The sequence below is a fragment of the Volvox carteri genome, assembly GCF_000143455.1.
Source record: "Volvox carteri f. nagariensis unplaced genomic scaffold VOLCAscaffold_28, whole genome shotgun sequence".
NCBI lineage: Eukaryota > Viridiplantae > Chlorophyta > Chlorophyceae > Chlamydomonadales > Volvocaceae > Volvox > Volvox carteri.
This window is the reverse complement of record NW_003307571.1, coordinates 857,458-878,507: the sequence shown is the minus strand read 5'-3', so window position 1 is coordinate 878,507 and position 21,050 is coordinate 857,458. Positions and strand designations below refer to the sequence as shown.

General features: G+C 50.8%; 2 protein-coding genes across 2 annotated transcripts; one reads left to right on the top strand and one right to left on the bottom strand.

Moving 5' to 3' along the window:
- Window positions 1-1,481: 1,481 nt before the first annotated feature.
- VOLCADRAFT_92867 (uncharacterized protein) lies at window positions 1,482-1,832 on the bottom strand (the record flags this gene model as incomplete). The annotated part of the gene is made up of 1 exon (XM_002952152.1): window positions 1,482-1,832. One exon carries the CDS (start codon window positions 1,830-1,832, stop codon window positions 1,482-1,484), a length of 351 nt encoding a protein of 116 aa, XP_002952198.1.
- Window positions 1,833-3,314: 1,482 nt separating this feature from the next.
- VOLCADRAFT_105417 (uncharacterized protein) lies at window positions 3,315-19,603 on the top strand (the record flags this gene model as incomplete). The annotated part of the gene is made up of 21 exons (XM_002952234.1): window positions 3,315-3,616; window positions 3,751-3,996; window positions 4,606-4,753; window positions 4,934-4,993; window positions 5,383-5,536; window positions 8,036-8,121; window positions 8,784-8,939; window positions 9,142-9,253; window positions 9,899-9,966; window positions 10,237-10,248; window positions 10,330-10,494; window positions 12,167-12,320; window positions 12,742-12,985; window positions 13,400-13,589; window positions 13,873-13,956; window positions 14,313-14,509; window positions 15,029-15,203; window positions 15,583-15,828; window positions 16,288-16,368; window positions 17,058-17,135; window positions 18,176-19,603. 21 exons carry the CDS (start codon window positions 3,315-3,317, stop codon window positions 18,386-18,388), a joined length of 3,171 nt encoding a protein of 1,056 aa, XP_002952280.1. The 3' UTR covers window positions 18,389-19,603.
- Between the last annotated feature and the right edge of the window lie 1,447 nt (window positions 19,604-21,050).

The following is a 21,050-nucleotide window of genomic DNA, read 5'->3' as shown; positions in this document are numbered from 1 at the left end:
ATTCATCCTGGCGGGTAATGCGGGCTGATCCCATCGCACCCACACCACGGCTGTAGTGAGACTAGCTTCGACTATCCCCCATTTCTTTCCATATTCATCTACGTCAAAGCCGTAGGCTTCCGCAATAAGCCAGAATAGGCATTTCTGAGGAAATGCTGGAGGTAATCCTGTCAGTCTGAAGTATTGGGCAGATGCCCCCACTATGTCTACTACAAGATCTTGAATGTGGTAATCTCCTAGATGGAGATCTGCTAGATTGATTCGTCCGCAATGGTCCGCTAAGTTTTTTACGGGCGTAATCCACTCCTCCGGTACGTAGACGTTGATCTGTCCAACGACTCCTTCGTCGTTGCGAGCTTCCCAAGCGACCGGTTCTCCGACGAAAACATAAGGAGCTTTTAGCTCCTGTTGTACTGTCTGCACTATTCGGTGTCCAATCGGTCCTGCCATAATGTCTATTACCTGCTTTCTGTTCTCTAGGTAGTTTCCTTGAAAGATTGCTCTCATTGCCAGCGATCGAAGTTTGCCAAAAGGTTGCTCCATCTTCGTAATTTCCCTAAGAAGGGAAATTGATATGGTTGCTTCAGATCGTTCCGCCGTCACACCGGCGGCCTGATCCGTTGAACTGTTGCGAGCCATTTTGATGTCTCTGTTCTCAGAAAAGTTATTGAAGGTAAATAGACCGACCGGGTTAACCCGGTTCGGTCATTGTTATGATGTTGAGTCTGCAAGTTGTGATTGTGGCTATATGGTTGCTATATTGCTATATTGCTATATTGCTATGCGAAGTGGTTAATCGAACCCGACTCTGTGGACCATAGGTTGCTTACATCGTACTACGTAACGGAGCTTCCAGCATAGCGGAAAAGCTCTTAAGATAACCTATGTACCGAAAGGGAAGCAGACCGCTCCTAGCAATTGGGCAGCTTAAGCTGACTTCACTTGCCGAGAAACTGGCGTATGCACAGAGAATCGGGATTTTCAATCTCAACTTAGTCTTACAATGATCATAATTTGCATTGCTCGGAAACACCTATCTGTTTCCAGGGAAATGCCCTTTCTACGGAAAAGCCCTCGTAGTACGGAAAACTCTTTTCACATCAAATTTGAAGCCAACAATTTTTGGAAACTGCTTTTCGAGCATCTCCTATTGACTTAGTATCCATGGAATACCCATGACTATTTAGGCGGACCATGTCATGAACATTGTAAGTCTAAGTTGAAATTGAAAGCCCGATCTTCTGTGCTTACGCAAGTATATCGGCCAGTAAAGTCAGCTTAGGGTTTCCCAGTTGTTAGGAGCGGCCTGGTTCCCTTTCAATTGGTATCAGAGCCTAGGTGATCCTCCTCGCCGAGCTCTTCATCGTCGTCGCCTTCGTCTGCCATCGCCATCGTCTGACGATGGTCGTCATCGCACCATCGTCAACTTTGCAATTGAGTTCCCTTCCCTACAACTACTCGCTACAACTGATTATTATTTGCTAGCACACGTCAACAACGCACCAATAGAATGGACAGGAGCCACCTGCACAGGGGGTCATAGCCCCCGCGCGGGACATGGGCCACCGAGGGCCACCGTGACCCTCAACCGACACATTCAATGATTCAAACAGCTTTGTAACGGCGCTAACACTAGTTCCAGTCGCGGTCGCTATGACAGGAAGTGCGGCGGTGCGGCCGTCCGAGTTGGCTTTCTTGATGTTCGGCTTCAGGAATGCAAGTAGGGACATAATTGCGACCAATACTGAGTAGAAGGTTGCTAGGCTCCAGTTGTGGATTTCTGGAATGCCTTGGGTAAGATGAATCAGCTCCTCGATAAAGCGGATCGCCATTGTTAACAGATATCGAAGGGAAATGAACCCTAGATATGTTTTCAAAGTTTACACAAGTAAGAAGACCGATCAGCTGAAAGAACGGGAAGATCGGAATGTACGGAAAGCGCGTTTCCGTGAAAAGGGTCTTTTCCCTTGGAAACGGCCTATCCTTTCCAGGGAAACCAGTAGGTGTTTCCGAGCTACCTAGTGTTCCGCTTAAATAGTCTGGCTAGCGCGCCACACCCTTACTCGTCGTACACTTAAGTCCTAGCTCCGAAGTTACGACATGGTCTCACACGCGTTTCAGACGCTCGTTAACTAACTCCGCGCGGTAAAATTCGCGCCTGCCTTTGAGCGTCTTGTACGAAGGGTTTATTCGGCACAGTACGACCGGACACGATTGTGCGAGGGGCTGCTTAAACATTACATGTCCCATTACAACACGAAACCCTCCAAATGCTTGAGATGGTCAACCAGAAAGGCGACGGAAAGGTACAGGTACGTCTTGTAGTGATTTCCGCTTGTCTCGCCTAATTCGTTCCGCATAAAGCCCCTAGATTTCATATTGAAAGACGCCCTACAAGTCGATGCATAGGTTTTTATAAAAGTGGATGCATGTTGTAGACGCATGTCCTCAAGAAAGGGCGACCTTACTTCTTGACTGGCACGGTGAGCTGGCGGGAATAAGTCAGTGTAAGAGCGCGCCCTGTTAGGCACAAAGCATCAGGCTAAAGGAGCTGTAGTATGAGAACGATAAGGATTGTATGTTACAATTCGCCAAGTGACGAGCATGCCCGTTGCTGGCTTCTGCAGAAGGCCAGCTGGCCAGCTGCAGCTGGCCAGAACCTGGCACGAAGCGGGGCGGGAACCCAAGAACCGCCAATTAACCATGACACCGCGTAAACTCAATCTTGACATTCTCCGGCTCGGCCGGCAAACAAACGATCGTGCGGTGGCGCGAAGTGCAAAAGCAGTGACGATGGGAAAACAGCTCCAATACGGACCGAGGCAGGATTGAACCATAACTCGATACCATATGAAAGGAACTGGCTCCAGTTGGCGACTGGAGGAAGCATTAGTTCCTAACTTGCCCGATCTGCAGAGTCCGACATCAATCGCTGACTGAGAGACAAGGAAGAGAAGAATACTAAGCTTACAAATAATGGTGTAGGAATGCCTTAAATAGTCTGGCAAAGCCTTGCACGACACAGAGTCGTACCGATCAAAGACAAACCATACGTACTCGGTAACGAACACAAATCCCTTACAGCATCCCCGGACGGAGGGTACCAGCTGCAGTGCCCACTCGTTCGTTCGTCAAGCGAACGCAGCAGTTAGGTACGAGCAGAAACAGGTTATAAATTTAAAAGTTTGTTGCATCGTGATACTGACTGTTATTTAGGTTGCGCATACGCGACAGTGCTTTGATATCGGAGGCGTCGGTCATAGTGTTTCCGTGTACCGTTTCCGTTTCCGGTATTAGGCGACTAACTTGCACAAATGGATCTAAGGAGCTTAAGAGCTGGTGACTCGGTCTCCAAGCGCAAGACGCAGAGCGCTGCTTCTTCGAGCAGCGGGTCGCTGATGCGGCTCCGCAAGAACAACACTCCGACACCCCTGCTTACAACCCCACATGGAACTCCCTACCAGTTGAGTTCTCAGAATCATGTCACTGCAGAATCAGCAAAGCTGAACGAGCGCACAAGAAACATGCGTGTCTACGCCGCCAAGGCCCAAGGTGCCTCGTCTGCCGATAGCGTGGAGTGGAAGTGGCACATACATTCGACATTACCGCTGCTTGGGTAGGTAGATAGATTGTTTTGCACTCCAAATTATCATGTCTTTTCCTGGGGATGGCGGCATACCCTCCTTGACGCCTGACCTTACCGGGATCAACTCCGCGTTCAACATCTTCTTTCAACTTACTGATACGCAGGGACTCCGGCGCGCGGCTTAAACTTATCGTTATCGATGCAAATAGCGGGATAAAAAGTCCTGAATTTGATGTCGACGACTGGGCTTGGTCCCTACCAAGGGACGATGGCAGCAATGGCTGGAAACGCGAGGGCGCGATTCTCCTGCCAAAAAACATCAAGTCTCCAGGGGCTGTACTAATTCGCAAAGAGCCTGTCGAGAACGGCGACTCCGCGCGGGATTACATTACCTCCTTCGAACTCATCTGGTAGGAGCTTTTCGATAGATAGCAGATCAAATTGATTATGTTGTTTGAAATCACCATTTTTCAGCCTTCCCCCTCTCGGCACGTGCCCATCTGTGCTTTCCTGTACTTAGGATGACTGTTGCGCATCGTATAGCAATGCTTGCGTTTTGCTCCAGTCAAATTCAAGCCACCTCGCCCAACCATCATGTAATCATGCAAGAGCATGCATCCTTTCGAAAACCCGCCTGATCTGGCAACGACCAAGATTTCCATTTCACCCTCATCCACATCCTGACCCCGAATGACTGAAAGATGCACGTGCACCTAAATATGGCCGCCATGCTGAAAGATGATAACAGAGCGTAATAACGCTCGCTCGTTGCCTACGGATACATAGAGCACAGCATGGAAGGATGAAAAGCTCACATACATACATGCATACATACATACATACATACATATAGATGTAGTACATTACCATGCAAGGGAAAATCCTTCACTGAGAAAAGAGCAATCGCAGACGCGCAAACACACGGCGCATAGTCGTACCTCACCCGCCGTTACTCCTCACACACACACCCGGCCCCGTTTTCCCCCCTTTGTTCTGATTTCTCCGTCTTGCAACTCCAGTGCCACTTCCAAGCACACGTTTCCCGTCAGCAGCTGGATTTGTTCAGATCACGGTGAACGTGTGTTTTTCTCTGGAACTGCCTACCTGCTCAAGGACACCCCAGCGGGCATGAAGTCGGAGCGCGACATCGACCTGGAGGCGCTGCGGGTGGGTGAAGGGGAGGGGGCTTATACATAGTGGGAAAGGGTAGCCTCGCTCTCTACCCTTGTTGTTGACTTCTTCTTTACTTTGGGCTCCCGGGGGGCTGCCCAGTCTCTTCTGTCCCCTGCTCCCACCTCCTCCTCCTCCACCTCGCTTCCCCCTTCGTGGACCATTCATTGTGTTTAGGGCACATACGGAAGCCGTGATGATAAGCGGAAGGAGACCGACCGCATCTACTGGTACCAGGTTGGTTGGTTGGTTTGGTTGGCTGTTGAGCAGTTGGTTGGGTAGTATGTCCGTAAATTGGCGGGTGGGACAGCGCCAGCCAGATGGGTCGGTTTGCCACATAAGAGTGCTCATGTACAAGCGCTTAATTATAGATTGCTTAATATTATGTTGACTTTGGTCGTATATGTCTTAATCAGGCCTTTGCCTCATCCACACATAAACACGGCCGACACATGGAGGCCAAGGCAGGGTAGCCGGGAAAAAGCTGTAGGTTGCTTAATTAAGTACTAAGCTAAATAAACCCCTCTATCACTGCCTCACGCATAGATGTGCTGTAGAACTGCACATGCTTTAATGACATACATACAGACATACATGCACCCGCACACCTACATGTATACGTACAGACGTACAACGACCTCAGCACCGGCGCTCTTATTCGCCCCAATCTGGGACATACCAAGGATCTGCCGTACCCCCGCCGTATTGCCACCAACCGCGGTAACGTGGAGGACCGCGAGGTTCCACCGCCTCCGGGCGAGGAAATATGGTTGCCGCTTGGTACGTGTGTGCGTGTGGATGGGAGTGTATGTGTGTTTGGCGGGGGGGGAAAAGGGATAGCACCGGTATATATTTTATAGATTCTAACTTTACAGGTGTGCAATTTGCTGATGACACGGAAGTTGTTTTAGAAGGAATCCAAGCAATTCCGGCTTTCCTTGAATGTATGAGGGTGTACGCACAGGCTTCTGGACAGCAACTTAACCTGGATAAGGTTGAGCTGTTACCTCTCGGCACCCACCCACATCATATAACAATAAATCATGACATGAAGGTCGTACATATGGCTACGGCTCTCAATCTACCTTTTACGGATGTGGGAGAAACCACAGGCAGGGACTGGGATGTGCAACTAGACAAAGTCTGGGCTCGGTTTCGACGCATTTCGGTGTTAAATCTTTCCATTTTTGGGCGTGCACATGCAGCGGCTGCATATGGGCTGCATCGTTTTACGTGGCATATGGAACACGGGGGGTTTCCCCCAGAAGCTCAACTCATGAATATTGAGGCTAAAGCGGCCAAGCTTATTGATAGGAACCTCGGACCGGTCGCACAAGAAAGACGACTCACCGGGGTTCCTAAATATTTGTTATATGGACATCCAACTTTGGGCGGTTTTGGGGCATTAGCAGTACGACAACATGTACAAGCGCGATGGGCATGCTGGGCAGTGCGTTTTGTGAGAGCATTACTCCAACCAGTCTTAGTGCGTCCGCCTTGGGTGATGGTCATGCACTCTTTCCTACATAGCCTTTACCCCAAATATAATCCTATGTGTATTTTTACGTCCCAGGTGGGAGTGCCTTGGTTTGGATTAATCGTTTTACCGCCAGATGTTCAGCGCATTGTGACAGCGTTGGCATACCTTCCCCCAGTGGAAGATGTTGATGACCACCCGTTAGTACCTAATGCGTGGTGTTGGAATTTGCCATTGTGGGGAAACCCTGTTCTTCCAGAAAAAAATTGAATGTCCAGTTAGATAACATCCGCCCGGGACTAGAATTTCGTCATCAAGCCCTCCTGGGCTGTAAAGCATTGCATACGTTGGGAGATGTTCTTTGCGCGCGAGAGGCCTTGGATGGAGTTATGAATGCAACGGACCAAGCAGGCCTAGCAATACGCAAGGCTTGGCATCAAATAGTGGATAAATACCTCCAACCGCAAACCCCTCTAGCTAAATCCCTGTGCACCTATCGTAAATGGCAGGAATGTATGGATGCTATTGCCGCTCTTCTAGATGATATTCCAGCGAATTGGAGACAGGCGGCTAGTCTTTTGTTGCCGCTGAGTGTAGAATCTAGGGAAGCGATGGTGCCCCCTATTGAGTCGGTTACTCAAACCCTAGTGTCGAGGCTTGGTTGGAGATGGGGTGTAGGGCCTCCAATCCGATTCCAACATTTATCCGTTAAAATAGCGACTAATATGCAACTTTCACCTTTTTCGATGGCTCGCCGTGTGGCCCATACCCTTTTCATCAAAGAGGCGACGGGTTCTTCTGAGATATTGGATGAAGCTATTCTTCTTTTGCAACGGACATTCCATCGTTTATGGTTTCATTTACGGTGGGAAAATGAACAAAAAGAGATTTGGTGGCGTCTTGCGGTTGATGGGGTGCCTATGTTAGGAAATTCCCATCTTAGGATGTCGCGCCCAACGATATGTGGTTGTGGAGGTTATCCAATAGGTTCAGTGGGAGGTGTATCCCCTCGCTATCATCATTTCTGGGCCTGTCCGGTGGCACAGGCAATAGCAGACCAACTTACTCTTTCAATAGGATTGCCAGTCTCAAGGGAGCAACTTTGGCTTATCCAAGCCCCACAATCAGTGCAACAATGTGTTTGGGATGTTGTGGCTCTTGCTGCGGTGTCAGCCATGGAGCATGGGAGACGTTATATGGCTGCAAACATGAAAACCAACCCGGCACTGTTACCTGGTCCTTCCCTTACGGAAGAAGCAATTTGTCGAGTTATTGTTGATTTTTGGGGCCGCATTCAGGGTTTCGCAGCTTTAGGAATTCCACGAAAAGGTTGGGAATCCGTTGGCGCACATCACCCCTTTTTGAGGATTATATCTGGCAAATTGATTTGTTCGCGAGAGCGGTTACCGATGAGAGGTTAATTATCTGAGATGATAATCTTTTGGTATATTAGTCTCTACTGCAGTGCACGGCCAGCTGGCCCGATGGCTCTACTCTTCGGGAGTCTGGAGCCCACTGTAACAACCACACACAACTTTACCATAAAGGCAGAAAAATTGGCACGGGCCCAGGCCCGCTTTTTACATGCATGTGCATGTATGTATATATATGTGTGTATATATATGTATGTACATATGTATGTATGTATGTGTGTAGGTGGATGATTTGCTAAAATCCGTTGAAGTAGCCGGCCTAGAGGTTCGCGCCAACTATAATGACTTGGCTTGCTGGCTTGCTAGGCTTGTTCCTTGGGCCGGTGTTTCGGAATGGAGTTCCCCCCCCACGCTTTCCCCGCCATGCAGACGACCGTTTTGGAAATGAGAAGGCTCAAGAATTTAATGCAGGATCTCAGCTTGGAGTCGCAACAGCCGCGTTCACAGTAATCGCGGTAAGCGCAACAAGCGCCACAAGACTTTGGCCATTGCACAGCTTAGCCGCTTTGTTTTTTGATCAATCTGAGCCGCGGTACAGGCAGAGAACAGGCCAAAGATTAACTGCACTGATGTTAGCTCCGTAGTCCAGCGGAATGTCAGCTATTTTTCCGTAAATAGTGTCGACTAAGCTTGAGTATTCCAAGAAGATGTTGAACAGAAAAGCGTGAAATTGAGCGTCCGTTTTAGAGTGCGGAGCTGTAGTGGAGAGGCGTGACGAGGTGGTGGGCGACTAGAACTAACGAGGATGATAAGAATGTCCACTGGATCCTATCCTAGGTTAAAAGACGCACAAACCTACACAAACAAACATACGAGAAATATTGTGGCTACATGTCCATGGGGTTGATACAAAATCGGTACGTCACCTTCACCCGGGAGGCGGGGAGGGTTTATCCCCAGGTGGGCGGGGAGGCGGGCGGGCTCCGGTACCTCCGAGGGGGCTCCCAAGCTAAAAGTAAAAGGTAAAAAGAAAAGAAGAAAAAAATACTTAATTGATAAATATTTTAGTGGGCGTGCCTGGGGTTATTAATCGCCTAGAACTCCCTGCGGCACCACTGCCCAGCCACTTTTCCCTCCCTGCCCACTTCCCTCCCCAATCTTCCATGCTCGATAACAGGAAGCCGCCGACGTCAAAGATCGCGCACCCATCACCCTACTGCCCAGCTTAACCATCGGAATCATTAGGACAATTATCGCCAAGATTCTTCGTTTGTTCAGCCCCCCCTTGGACTATTTTGAGGACTTCGAGGATGTTATTGCAATGTACAAAAAGGTACGGTATCTTAGGATGTCGTACAGCTTTGTGTGATGTTGTACATATAGGGAGCTAGGAATGCAGCTCGTCTATGTCCCCAAGAAGCTTTTCTACCTGTGTCTCACCTCGCCGCGCCGCTCCCAATCCGTGCCGTCCTCCGACGTGCCTAACTTACCTCTTCCCCCCCGCCCCCGCCCCCGCCCCCCGTTCCCTCTTGCAGGCTAGCAGCTCTTTCGAGGCCCTGCTACCCACAAAACTGTACCCCGAGGTCACTGCTAATCCTGGCGCGACTAGAAAGGTCAGAAAGGCGTCATCGTTCAGATCGGCTGACGGTAAGCCTCGCAAATTGCCTTGCACGTCTTTAGCGCCTTTAGCGGCTTCTTGTACATGGGAGATGTGTTGTACATGCCTCGCACTACAAGGGTAACGTAAGGGCCGTCATTCTGTGTAATTACGAGCACCCAGAAAGTGAATATCTGACCAAGGCCTGAGCACTTCCCGGTCTCCTCCCCAGCTGAAAGTCAAATGTAAGGTAGCTGGTGGTGGTAAGCCTCTGGTGATTCTGTTGGTGGTTACTGGTGACAAACAGACCGGCGGTTACTGCACCATTGCGGTCAAGTTTCTGGTTCTCGGCCGCCGGATGGGACCGAAATCCCTACTCCACCCCACCCCCAATCCAGCAGCGCTGCTTATCTTAAGTGGCAACGCAGTAATATAACTTGAGAAATATTAAGCTTTTGCTGCTTTCTGCAGTTTGACTAAATATCTTCCCCGATAGGGAAATGGCGCCCCCATCCCGAAGGGTTTGCCAAAAAAAGCTGACTGGCGCCATTTCGTCGGTCGAGAGATTGGGAAAACAGGAAAGCATTATGGCCAACTACTACCCCAAGTAGTTTCCTTTCCCCCGAACACCTGTGTTCTCATCGATGTATTATCCAAACACGTACAACTACACACGCCCGCGCACACCACGTCAGGTACCTGGGATTTCGAGTTGAAGAAGAAGGACGCGGTCCAGCTGGATAACCTGACAACCGAGGAGAGGGTGAGACATTAAGGGGGTTCAGGTGCAGCAGAGGATGGGCTGTCTAAGCTGCCTCATGTATCTGAAATTGCAGTACACTAAGGCCGTTGTGTGTGCATGCTTCTGTGTGCTTGTCGCATGCTCTCGCCCCCTCATTCCACTTACTCCTACAACCCCAACCCCTAAACCGCTTCCGTAACTCCCCAGCTCCCCCCCCCCCAAACACACTCCCCCCTCCACAAGCTCCCATGCAACCCCCTCCTCCCCCCTTAATCCCACCTGAGTCCCCAGGTCCCCATCCAGGTGGGCTATGTGAAGGCCCCAGGCCCAAAGTCAGAAACTAATCCATCCCTTTCCCCAAACTATCCTTTGCTGCCTGGCCAGGTGGGCCCTCTGTACGGATCCGCCACCGGCACCCCTGCTGGGCGCAGCGCCTTCACCGAGGACTCCAAGCCCGGTGCGAGCGGGAAGAAGGAACGAGTCGGGTCCAAGCTCTGGGACTTCCTGACTGGCAACACGCCAAGCGTTAACAACCTTTTCAACTTCAATGTGAGATGTATTAATATGCACCACACAATCACGGTTTGTAACGTATACGTGGGAACGTGTACACGACGTGCGTGCATGTGTGTATGTGTTTATGCAAGTGTTTTGCAAGATGTAAACTTGTAATGTATCCAACTGGCATCTGCTGCTACCGTAGCGGAACTAAAGATTTTACAAAATAAAGATTTTACCGCAAAATTATGGATTTTAATATATTTTACGGAACGAAGTATTTTACCGCATGCTGGTGGATTTTGCCAAGATTTTACGGTACTGTGGATGATTTCCTGGGATTTTACCGGCCCGCAAAGCTACCCCACCATGCAACACCACTGCCCGCCTCCCTCTCACGCATGAGGGGAAATGAGAATCATCACAACACGTCTCAAATTAAGAAACTCCAAATTGTAAACCCCCATCTGAAAGCCAAGCCACCGTGACAAGGCCTCCAAACATCCACCATTCTGTACCAGCCGCAGAATTCTTATGATTGATGAAGGACGCGAGAGCATTTCACGACGCTCCAAGAAAGGGCCATCGTAACCATCTAAATACAGCCACTTCACGCCCGGCGACACCAACCAGCTTGTAAGAACTTAGATATGTCATCTCTCAAATGCCTACTCCCTACTCCCCAACAAAATAAGCCCTTAGCTATAACAACCACCGCAAGGGCTGCAACCGCAATGGTTATGCAGCGAAACTGACCAAATAGCGGTCACGAGGAGGCATTGACACTAAGTCAGTAAAACGTGTTCGTAATTGCCTTAGGTGCTGAGAACTGCACTTCGCTGGCAAAAGCCGCCGGTATGGCCGGCAGCTTGTCAATGAAGCGATGTTTGCTGAGCTTGCGCTTGCCCATGCTGCTGCCAGAAATAGGTTAATATATTATTATGTTACAATATTATGTGTAAAATAGAATAAGATCTAGCGCCAAAAGCTTGCTGTGCGCGAAGGGCCATATATATTTTACCGCATCGCTCCGAATTCCCTCCCGGGAACTAAAGATTTTACGGTAAGACTCTGAATTTTGCCAAAATATTTTACCGCATGCAAATAATTATTTATTTTGTAAAATCTTTAGTTCCGCTACGGTATGTTGTGTTGGCTGCCCGTGTTCGGCTGGGGGGATGCTAGTACGGGCTCGCATGCGCTGTTGGCGGGAGGGCGGCATTTCCTGATAACCCCGCGGACATACAAGTTATAGCCCAGGCTACGTACATACTTACATACATGCACTGTTCTCACAGAGGCATACAGACATTCATTCGCCACATATCTCGTGTTTACAAATCTGTTCTTTGGAACACACGGATAGGTGCGGTGCCTCGGAAAGGAAGCAGCCCGAGCTAGGGTCCGTAAGCTTACATGTCACACACATATGCCTCTCGTACACCGTACATATATCTCATACTAGACGGCCGCCGTTATCATACGAGCACACACAGACACATATATACATATACACAAATATACCCCCGCCACACATACACAACGCTTTCTGTCCTGTCGGGAAGTCGTCCATCTTCAGTCCTTCACCCTCGGGCCGCTCCCTTAACACTCACTCTCTCACTCACTCACTCACTCACTCTCTCACTCACTCACTCACTCTCTCTCTCACTCACCCTCTTTTCCATTCTCCTCCTCCTTCCCTTTCCCCGACACACACACACAGATTCCCCGCGTGCTAGATAGCCGCCCTAACGCCTGGCATTCCGATGAGGAGTTCGGTCGCCAGGCCGTAGCGGGGTATAACCCGTGTGTCATCAAGGCCCTCACGGAGCTCCCGGAGACCTTTGGCAGCGCCATTCGGGAGGAGCACGTCATCGGTACGAGCGACTGCCTGCCGGGGAGGGAGGAAGAGAGGGAGGGGGGGAGGATGGCAAACGCGGCGAAGGTATAGTGGCTTTGCATAGGTACGATGGTGGCAGGTGGGTATGTATAGAATATTCTTTATGCTAAGCTGGCGCAAGAAGAAATCGTCCCGTTGCGAATACAGAAGAAAGTGGAAAGGGGGGCCCAGAGGCGGGTTTTGCAAGGTGGGGTGGGGTGGGTGGTAGGGAGGGGGAAACGAAGGGGGGTAATTAAACATGGCCATGGCGAAATGCCTCCATAGCACATAGCACAAAGCTTTTGTCTCCAAATCGAATTTTACTCCCCCCCTCTCTCTCTGCCCCCCCTCACCGTGATCTGTCCACGGCGACCCCAAACAACCCCAAACCGCAACATGCAACCACCGCAAACACACAGGCGACCTGCAGGGCGATACAATGAAGGACTTGGTTTCGGAGGCGAAGGCTGGCGGCAAGCCCCGGCTGTACTACATCGACTATTGGGATCTGTCGGCCATCTGGGCGTTGGCTGACAAAGACCCTGCCAAGATTGATGTGAAGCCTACGGGGTGGTTGGGCAAGCTGCTCCAATTCTTTCTGGGCCGGACCGACGAGGGCCAGGCCGTACAGCATGCCGGCCGCGCCATCCTCTACCTCAAAAAGTGAGCGGCAAGTGGGCGGGTGCCGTACACTCTAGAGCGAGCCCTCCTAGAACCGTCGCAACCTACACACCCAACTGGGACAGGCCCCCATCCAATGAACCCGCCTTGCAAGGACAAAATCCCACGTACCTGGCATCAATCCCTTGTCGTTCATTCACTAAACCCCGCAGCAAGTAACAGCAAACCGCGGCAACACGCGTCGCCATCCACCACGCCAACTTGCCGCTAGCGTATAAAGAAATAAGCATGCTAACCATTTGCAAACCATTTACATCTTCCATATACATGCAAACCAAAACCAACTCTTCCTAATCGGAAACCCGCTCACCCCCTCAGTCACCCACTTCCTGGCCTCCCTAGTCCAGTTACCCTAACCAGTAACCAGTAAACTTCCCCACGCTCCGAAATATCCAGGGATGCTGAGGGCAACGACGTGGGGCTCATCCCAGTGGCCATTGAGCTAGCCCATAAGGAGCAGCCCGGCCCGGCGCCCTCTTTCGGACATGTTTACTCCCGCTCGCAACTCTCCGCCGACCCCTCCACGGAGGCAGTGTGGCGGTTGGCCAAGATGATTTTCAAGTCGCTGGACTCTTCCTTCCATCAGGTGGGCTTACGCACGTGATCTGCCTCCCTTTGTGTTAAGGGGCTATCGCATGTATGTCATGCTGTCTTGTGTGCATGCATATGCCGTCTGTTGAATCGTGGATGTGGCATTGTGAATCGAAATGGGGATATGAGAGTAGAAGTTCTGGATGGGAGGGGAAGGATGTTGCGCTTCTTGCAATTTGCAGTTGCTGGCCATTTTGTTACTAGGCCCCCCCTTCATAGGGCCTAAACCCCATGTATGTAACCCTAAAACCCTAAAACCCTGAAACTCTTCCCTGCAGCTGATTAGCCACTGGCTCCGAACCCACTGCGTGTTGGAGCCCTTCTATATCGCCCTACGGCGACAGATCAGCGCCATGCATCCGGTACGGCATAATGTAAAAATTGTACGGTATACGGCAATATTGTGTCTAATGAGTGCGAGGTCTTGTAGTATTGCCAGAGGAAAACACGTACCAAGCGACTATTGCCTCAGCACGTCTCACTCTTCCACCTAGACGCTGGCATTCTAGATTACCTGGAGATATGAGTTGTGCAACTAAATGTATGTTATGCAACGTATATACATAATTGCACTGTTGTCAGGTATACTTTGATCTAAAGGTGCCGAGCCTAAAACCCTTAAACCCAAGATGATTTTTGATTTCTTCCCCTCCACCCGTTTTTTCAGGTCCTTCCCTTCCTGATTCTCTTGCAACCCGACTCCCTCCCACACACCCAGGTTTACAAGCTGATGCTGCCGCACTTCCGCTACACTGTGAACATCAATCGCAATGCACGCGCGAGCCTTATCAATGCGGGCGGTGTCATCGAGAAGACCTTTTCTGCGGGGCCTTATGCCATGCGCCTATCGTCCATAGTGTACGGCAAGGACTGGAACTTCGCCACGGAGGCCCTTCCGGAGGATCTCAAGACCCGGTGAGTGCGTGTGTCGGTTTTCCTGGGAAAATGGGCGAAGGGGATAGGAAGGGGAGAGCCTGGGATCGGGCTTGGGGAGCACTGCTTAGATGAGCGCGATGTTAGATGTGCAGGGTGTTACAGCACCACAGGAGAGCCAGCTATCTCACCTTAGAAATAAACGTGTCCAAAGATTTACCCCTCTCCTCCCTCGCTGGAACAATCCAACGGTTCTTAAAGGGTTGGCGTAAACTTACTTTAAATTGCCTGATTAAGCTGGTGTGTTCCTCGTCGTATATTACTTATGAATACGCTGATTGGTTCGCCGGATGGAATGCTATTAGCGTTTTTGGTACTCGCGTAAGCTCCATTCGCTCTTACAGTCGTATTAGTACACACTGTCCAAGGTGACGTCATCGGCTGCATGTCCCAACCGCTCCCCCGCAACCCTAAGTTACTGTGAATCAGCAAGAGGCGGCAAACCCTCGACACGTGTTCTCCCCTGCTTCTGTTTGGGACTCTCATCCCTAACCCACGCAGGGGCATGGTGGACGCGAACGGCAAGCCCTGGCTTGATTACCCGTACGCCACGGATGGCTTGGATGTGTGGAACGCCCTGACGTCGTACTTCGACAAGTACCTGAGGCTGTACTACAAAAGTGACGAGGATGTAGAGAACGACGCGGAGCTGAAGGAATGGTGGTCCGAGGTCAAGGTGAGTTTTAGGGTTCTAGGGTTTTAGGGTTTTAGGGGCGGTTTTAAGTAGTCGGCTTAGTTGGGCCTGGGGGGTGAGAACGAGGGGGAAACCACCCGGGGCTCCCGGGGTTTTCGCACCCCTTAAGTAATAGTTCAAACACGCGCCTGTGAGTTTTGGGTTGTGTGGCGCTGCGGAAGGATGTACTGCAAGTCGGTACGGTCATGCATGGTGACAGGTGTATGTATTTGTCATCTTCACACACTCGCCTTTCCACGCGCGTCGTATTCGCATTCCCCCCTATCCCGCCCATGCCCCAAACTCCTTTTCTCTTAACAGTCCTCTTAATTTCGTACTTCCCTTCCACAAAACACACATACACACATACATACACACACAGACCGTGGGCCACGGGGACCTTATGGAGTTCGGACTCCGCCCCGGTGGCGAGGAACAGCTTTGGGGTTTCGAGGGCAACATCACTTCCGTACAGCAACTCGTACGGGTGCTCGCCACCATTGCCTGGCTGGGATCGGGCCACCATGCGGCGGTCAACTTCGGGCAGTACGACTACACGAGCTTCGTCCTCAATGCACCATCATTGGTGCGGAAGCCCATGCCGGCGCCTGGGGATAAGTCCTGGGAGGTAAATGGGGAGAGGGGCTCTGTGGAAGCGGGTCTTGGAAAAGGTGGGGTTTTCATTGGTTAGGGAGAGAGGAGGAGGTGATCTGGGGTCATCGCATTTACGTGCTTCCATCCATCTTATGAGCTTGTGTGTGTGTGTTTTATATGGTCGTGGGGTGCGTTGCCCGTACCTGCAAACTGCTCAATACGAGCCAAGGGTTCAAGGGCCGCCAGATCGCCTATAGCACCATCCTACCTCAAGCTTGTGAGGTGAACGCCGAGATGGGAACCAGGGGGATGTGAAAGGCGGGTGGTGTACGGCAAGTCGTAACCCTGGGCTCTGAACTCCGTAAAGCCTGAATCCCTGCAGACTTGCACATCGTCCTTGGAAAAGCCTCAAAAGCAATACTTCCTAGAGAACCATCAAATAGCAGCATTCCCAACGCGCCTCCTGTAATTCCCCCTTCAAACGGTTTCGCAGAAGCTGACACGGGCGCCTGTCGGGGAGAAGCAGGAAGCCATTATCATGACCTACCTTTCCGACCCGTTCACCGCCGCCACGGTACGAAGTTTGAAACTGTACGGCAACGGATGATGTACACCGACCCTAATTAGTTTTGTGTGCTGCTTTAGATTTCTTGATTGTGTGCTTGCGTGTGTATGTGTTTATGTATGCGTATCTGTATGTGTGTGCGTGTATACATGATGTGCTGGTAGAGGAGCTAAAAGGCCTGTGGCTAATGCATTTAGCGGTTAGCTGTCCACCTTCAGCGAACGACTAATTCGCCGACCCATATCCCTATATTTACTGCATTAATCAGTATATCCCCCCATCCCGCCCATGGCAGCAATTGGTTTTGAGGGAGGCTGCTTCAGACGCCGAGGTTGTTTTCTCAAACACAGCTTTCTAGGGCGGTTTGCTTGTTCCGTTCACACTACATCCCTACACAGGCCTCGCAGCTGTGTCATTCCCCCCTCATCTATCCCCCCTTTCAATACTTCTTCTCATGTTTTGAGCGTTTTAGGATAATAGTGTAAGATGAGCTACCTATCTCAGACATACAGCCCTAGGCGGGTGCTTGCGCCCTCGCCTCAGCTTAGGCCTCCTGAACTGGCTAACTAGTAACGCAACTCCGGGGGGTGTGAAGAATAATACACACACACGAGCGCACATCACCCGTACCGCGCCACATTATCGTTCCCACAACCCCACAATGCTCGTCGTGCTCCTCACGTAATCCCTGGGTACAGGTCGCCGCTACTGTCAAGCTGTTGTCGACTCACGCCCGGGATGAGCAGACCCTCGACGAAATGAACCCGCATCTGGTGGTGAGGATTTGTGTGTGTATATGTGCGTGTGTTAATTTGGGTGGGAGGAATGCTTGTAGGTAGGTTTTAGGAACAACAGGGAAGCAGCTTCCCCTGGTAGGCCTCCACATCAGCTGCGGATGATGAGGCTAAAGAAGGGGGGAGGGTGGGAGGGGGAAGACCTGAGGCGAATTTACGATTAGGGGTGGGAACTTACGCTTTACGGTTTTACGCCTTACGCTTTTCGGTTACGGTAAATTACGGTAGGGCCCAAAAACGACCGTAATTTTTCGGTGTGACGGCGTAACGTCAATTACGGTGTCCATTTTGCCTGTCCTCACCGGAAGTCAGATGTCCACACGCCACCGCGCCTCCAAGCCCACCGCTCCTCCAAAGCAACATATAATCATCTAACATCCATTCTAGAGCAATTAATGGAAGATGAAACTGTCCGATTTGCCGCGAAAACCTTGCTTCGAAGTTCGAAAACGCACCTCAACATAGCCACAACTAAGTAGATCTATACCAGCACCAAGGTAACTAAAAAAGTCTATTACGCCGTAAGTTTCCACGCCTATTTACGATGCGTAGAACCCAGAGGACGTGGATGACTAGGTGAGCTGTGAAGTCCGGAGATAGAGGGGCCCTGAGCCTAGTAGGACGCCATCCATGCCACTGCTCGCAGACACACGTCTGTGTCTCCTGCCACGGTAATTGCTACTACCGCTATTTTTACTGCCCAGCTGCAAGCTCGCAACCCGATACTTGTAGCTGCTAGTCGTCAAAATAAATTAGAATATACTTTGTTTATTGTCGGTGGCATGTGTGTCGTACGATAAGTACCGTACCGTACCAACCCCCTGGGCTTCCAACAGTGCCAAACAGGCCGTTAAGGCCTGCTTAGCTCAGGCTGTTGCCGTTATGTTCTGTTTGGCCCTGTTTAACCCTGCCGAGAGCTCTAGTGAGTTGGCAGGGGTACTGATATGATCGCTGTGTCTGGTACTACCTCACAATAAGGCCGGTGGAGCTCTGAGAGAATCCTGGATTTCCCCTACCCACAGGACCCTGATGCTTGCGTGGCGAACCAGGACTTCATCGAGGACATGAAGCGCCTTGAGCAAACCATTGAAATGCGGAACGCGGATTCGAAGAACTGGGCCCGGTTCAGGCTGGCGCTGGGTGACACCGCCCGCCCGCTGCCGTACACGCTACTGTTGCCGGGCTCGCCTGCGGGCGTTACCATGCGCGGCGTGCCGTATTCAGTTTCCATCTGAGGTCATGCATAGCACGTGAGATGTTTTTCGGTTTGTCTCGTCCCATGGAGGACCTCTGGAGTCGTTTTAAATTATGCAAGGAAGGGATGCGAAGCCGGAATATACAATACATTGAAAATATGTACATAGGTCATTCCGCGAAGTGGCCAGAAGTTGCACCAAATCGCTTGTTGACGTCTTGAAATAGTCGCTCGTCGTAGGTCCTTATCACCAGCCACTGATATTTCTGGCGTCTTACAAAAAAAATATATTTTTTGTTTGCGTGCGGATTATGCAGTAAGGGCATTTTGTCCGCCCGGCGCACATGCATGCTATTGTTGTTAGATAGAGCAGAGGGAGCGAGGGTGATCAGTAAATTACACCATATACGGCCGCGCCTATGGAACGAGAGAGGGGTTCGCCTTGCGCACGACCCAACGGGTTCCGGGCCTTTTTCCTTTTCTACAACATGCAGCAGCAGGTTACGCGGCGTTTCGATGAATACAAAAATTTTGCCGAAAAAGCGTGAGGACGCGGGCGTTATTGCAGAGCTGCTGATAAATATTTAATATGAGTACTTGATCACACCATATTTATGAAAAATATCGTTCGTATCGTGAAAATGAGTCTGGTGGTTTCTACGGCGGTTTTAGCTGGTATACATCAGATGGTTAATTATCGGATGGTTACATATGCGCATGCGCAACTGCTGGCCCCCCTAACATAATCTCTAACCACCCGCTCCTGTTTGTTCCTATCTATGTCTGTTGCATGTCGAGACTCCTCTGTGATGTCTAGCCTTGGACTCGACAACTAGAATCTTGTATGTCTCGCGTCCTTTTCTGGGCGTCGACCGTGAGCTAGCTGAGACGATGTGGCCAGTGAGGCTGTGGGTATTTTTGACCGCCCAGTGTTACACGCTTAGCAGTTGGTTGTTGGCGGTTGACACTCGTTTTAGGGCCCTGCACACGATCGGGCTCCACTGCTGTTACTACTTCTATTACTGCACCAACAAGACCCTCCTCCCGTGTGGAGGAGGGGATTTCTCGACCCTAAGGCAGGTATCGCTGATTTGAGGCAGGTTTATACACTCAGGTAGAGCCACGTACCGCGCATTGGAGGGGACATAAATTTATGTGCGCGACAACGTACGTGCATACGTACGTACACCCGACGATTAAGGGCGTTCTCACTGCGCGCGGCACTTGTTAAAATTGTAAATATCCAAGTATATCTACTCTTCTTCTCCACCTGACGTACGGAAAAAGAGAAGATTCACTGTTATGTGCCCCCATCCGCAAACGGCCCCTATCAGGAGGGTATGAACAGCGGGAAGATGAGGCTGGGGTCCTGGCGCAAGCTACCAGCGCAACGGCATATAAATATCGGGACAAGGGTGTCCTTTTATATCTAAGTGTCAGTCCCTCAGTATCTAAATGAAGTTGAAGGGGGGGTCTCTGGCCAGCTGGATGAGGAAAGACGGCAGCTAGATGAAGCGCCCGGCCGCCTTCGGGACAGCTAGATGAGGCTCGGTGGCTGCCAGATGAGGGTTCGCGGGGTCCGAAATTTCACCTGGATGAATGTATGGCATATCTCGATATGCAATTTGGGTGCTCTACATTTACCTAGTTACGCTTCCTTATGTACTGAGATGCGCGCGGGGCTTCTCGCAAAAAACGCTTACAGAGTCTCATACTCGCCCATGCTTCGGTGTACACGATGGTATCAGTATAATTCCAATCGCTATGCATGGGCCGACCCGCCCAAACGAACGCCACGCCGCCGCTGGTGGCCCCGGCGGAAACGCCCCTAAGCGCCAGGAAGCGCCCCATCTTTTTTTGAGAGGTTACAAAGTGGACCGCTGGCCCAGGCTTCACATCGGTTCAGCAGGTTGTCAGTTCGATGCAACGTGTCGTACTTAACCACTGACTACCACAAAAAAATGTTTCCACGATGCGTGCATCGCTTACAGACAAATGTCTAGGTAACTGTATGGTACAGGTTTTTGACAAATTGTGTCGGTATCTTGGGCTAAACAACAACAGTTTCATCATCCATACGAGGCATACACCAGGACGTCGCACCGGGAATGTTCCCCATCCGCCCAACAACAGACGCAAACCGTTTAACATCAGGGCCTACGTAAACCACAACGCTGCCGTGCGGGTTTCCTACACACGGCCCCCAGGACAGACCTGAGTCCTGCACACTTGAACCCCTATTACGTGTCCCCCGTACAAAGGACACACGTTCACGCAGAAAACATAGCGGCCATTTCAGCACTGCATTGAACCACGCATAGCCCACCGCTGCCTTGAGGAGAAGCACTGCCTGCCTGATACGGCGGGCCTCATACTCCTCGACACAACGCCGAAAAAACAGGCCCTGAAGGCTATCGCCAGAACGCAATCCAAACGGGGGGTTAATGTACACGTGTCTCTCCAAGCGACGGAGCCAATACTGACACGCATTCACGCTCTGATCAATGCTCGTACACACGCGTATACACACATTTTCTTCGAGTTGGTCAACACAGTAGTGGGTGCTATCTGATGACACGGTAGTTACCACTGTGCGCCTGCCATCCGACACTCAGCCGCCGTGGACTAATTGGTACTTCCCAGATTCCCGGGGAAAAGCCCGGAAGACAACCCTTGCTTCCATTTGTTCATGGCGTATATGC